This window comes from Etheostoma cragini, chromosome 6 (assembly GCF_013103735.1).
Source record: "Etheostoma cragini isolate CJK2018 chromosome 6, CSU_Ecrag_1.0, whole genome shotgun sequence".
Classification (NCBI taxonomy): domain Eukaryota; kingdom Metazoa; phylum Chordata; class Actinopteri; order Perciformes; family Percidae; genus Etheostoma; species Etheostoma cragini.
The window spans coordinates 16,743,033-16,745,532 of NC_048412.1; the positions used below are offsets into that span (position 1 = coordinate 16,743,033).

Sequence of the window (2,500 nt, forward strand, 5' to 3'; positions counted from 1 at the left end):
TTGGAAAAAGGCTGCAATGAAACAAAGAGTGAAAAATTTAAAGGGGTCTGAATACTTTCCGTACCCACTGTATATCCCAGCCTGTAAGTTATGAGGGTCCCGCTGGAACTGTAAAACCACCCTGTTTCTTTCCATCCACCCAGTTTACGCAGCCTATAGCTAGGATCCCAAACTGTCCTATCCCAGTAATAACAAGTGATTGGAGATTACATCCAGCCCATGGAGTAAATCTGGCCAATCTGCAGAGTAGCTACACAGACTCAGAATGTTCAAGCAGCTCACACCACCATAGTGAAATTTGCCCTTTTGGATGTCATATTTCCACAAACCAAGTCTTTTTTAATCAATCTCATTTGCTAATTGCTAATAACCTTGATTTCATGTTTTCAACTGAGATTTGGCTAGACGTGACAAACAATGTGCCTACCCTCATTGAATCAGCCTCCCTGCCCAATTATAAATTTATGAGTACCATCCGTAGAAAACAAAAAAGGAAGCGGAATAGCCACAAAGACAAAATGAAAACTGCGCAAAACCAAGCTCCCAGTACATTACAAAATATACAAGGATATGCTTAAAAAATGTAATACTGAAACCGGTAATTGTTCTTTTCTAATGTTATAAACCGGACCATAAACAATGCTCAAGTTCTTTTCTCGACATGCTTGCAAACAAACTAGTGTTTTTCTATTACCTATCACAACATAAATTGAGGAAGAATTTAATACACAGGGCCAAGGCTTGTCCTGGAAAGACTCATGAGTGCCACTAGACGTGTAGCCTGGACCCGACAAATATCAGTTAAAGCTTGCAGCATTTTGTGCAAAAGCCTCCTTATCAGTCTGGAGAGGAGTTAGCTGGCGTCCTTGAGGGGGCAGAGGTGCTTGGCATTTTTCTTTTGGTGACTGAATCAAAACGGGGGCAGTGTGATACTGGGGGCGAATGATGGGAGAAGGAATAGCATTTACCAGCTGCTTAATCTGGTCAGTAAACTCAAACATGGGCAGGGGGAAAGAGGGGAAAAGGTGAGTGGAGAGAGCAATGGACTGGGCGGGGTATGCGGATCCTCAAAAGGCACTTCATTGTTCATTTCTTTACTATTCTGTAGTACTGTAACCAACTCCTTGTGTTCCCTTGTGTTTAAAACAACGTTAAAGACCAGGCTTTTCTCAGATGTGTTCTGTAATTAATGCACAAGTATTTTTATCTATTCATTTATTTATGTATTTATTTTTAAATGGATTCTTTGATGTAGTTCCAAATTTTCATTTCCTTTATTTTTTCATTTTCTTGTTTTTGTGTGAAGCACATTGCATTGCTGCCCTGTTTGAAATGCCCTATACAAATACATTTGCCTTGCCTTTGCCTAACATCAGCATTCTAACATTCATTATTAATTAGTTCTGGTGATAGGATATATGGTATACCATGGATATCCATATCCAATATTTTTGTAGACCAAGCCTACAGAGACAGCTCTGGGCAGTAAGGCAATTTTCTGCCACACACGTGCATGAATGAGGCAGAGCATTTGTCTGTGTGTGTGTGTGTGTGTTTGTGTGTGTACCTTGTCGAGTGCTGCTTGCACAATAGTCTCGCTCTCAGCATCAAGAGCAGATGTGGCTTCATCCAATAAAAGGAATTTAGGGTTGCGGACTAGAGCTCGAGCAATCGCAATCCTCTGCTTCTGTCCTCCACTCATTTGAGTCCCTCGGTCTCCGACCATTGTCTCAAACTTCTGCTCAACGATAAGAGTCTCAATATTAGTACGTTTTGGACAGAGTGCTTGACAAGCAAAGAGGACAGGGAGTCATTAATACAGTCATACCTCAGGAAGGTCCATGATGAAATCGTAGGCGTTAGCCTCCTTGGCAGCTTGTTCGATGTCCCACTGCGTCACGTCAGGTCGGCCATATTTGATGTTCTCAGTGATGGTGGTGGCAAAGAGGATGGGCTCCTGACTCACCACTCCGATCATCTCTCTCAGGTAGCGGACGTTAAGACTACGGATGTCGTGACCGTCAACAGTTACCTAAAATAGCCATAGTCAAACAGACACAGCACTTACTGCAGTGACACAACGTATAATTCCTTAACTACAGCTAAGTGGCTATAATGATGTCTACTTAATAAATCCTTTTGAATGAACTGGTTTAGACATATTACTTACAGATCCTTCCTGAGGATCGTAGAACCTCTGCAGCAGCTGGATTGTGGTGCTTTTACCACAGCCACTACTACCCACCAAGGCAATGGTTTGTCCACTTTTCACGCTCAGAGAAAGGTTATTTAATATCTACAAATGAAAACAATGTCAGTTTTGAGACAGACATTGTAAGTAATATGTTTGTCTTAGAGAGTAAACCAAGTCTATGGGGAACGTACTTTGACGTCTGGCCTGGAGGGGTAGCTGAAGTGGATATTCTTGAACTCTATGTCTCCTGTGAGGAAATCAGGCTTGAAGCCAGCCTTTGAATAGCTGTCGATGATCGGTGTCTGT

General features: G+C 42.0%; 1 protein-coding gene across 1 annotated transcript in view; it reads right to left on the minus strand.

Moving 5' to 3' along the window:
- Positions 1–2,500, minus strand: part of abcb4 (ATP-binding cassette, sub-family B (MDR/TAP), member 4) — a 19,764-nt gene that overhangs the window by 11,128 nt on the left and 6,136 nt on the right. Inside the window, exons 11-14 of the mRNA XM_034875292.1 lie at positions 2,386–2,496; positions 2,171–2,296; positions 1,829–2,032; positions 1,568–1,738 (exon numbers count right to left, since the gene is read on the minus strand). Coding sequence (XP_034731183.1) covers positions 1,568–1,738; positions 1,829–2,032; positions 2,171–2,296; positions 2,386–2,496 — 612 coding nt within the window. The remainder of the gene's footprint in view (positions 1–1,567; positions 1,739–1,828; positions 2,033–2,170; positions 2,297–2,385; positions 2,497–2,500) is intronic.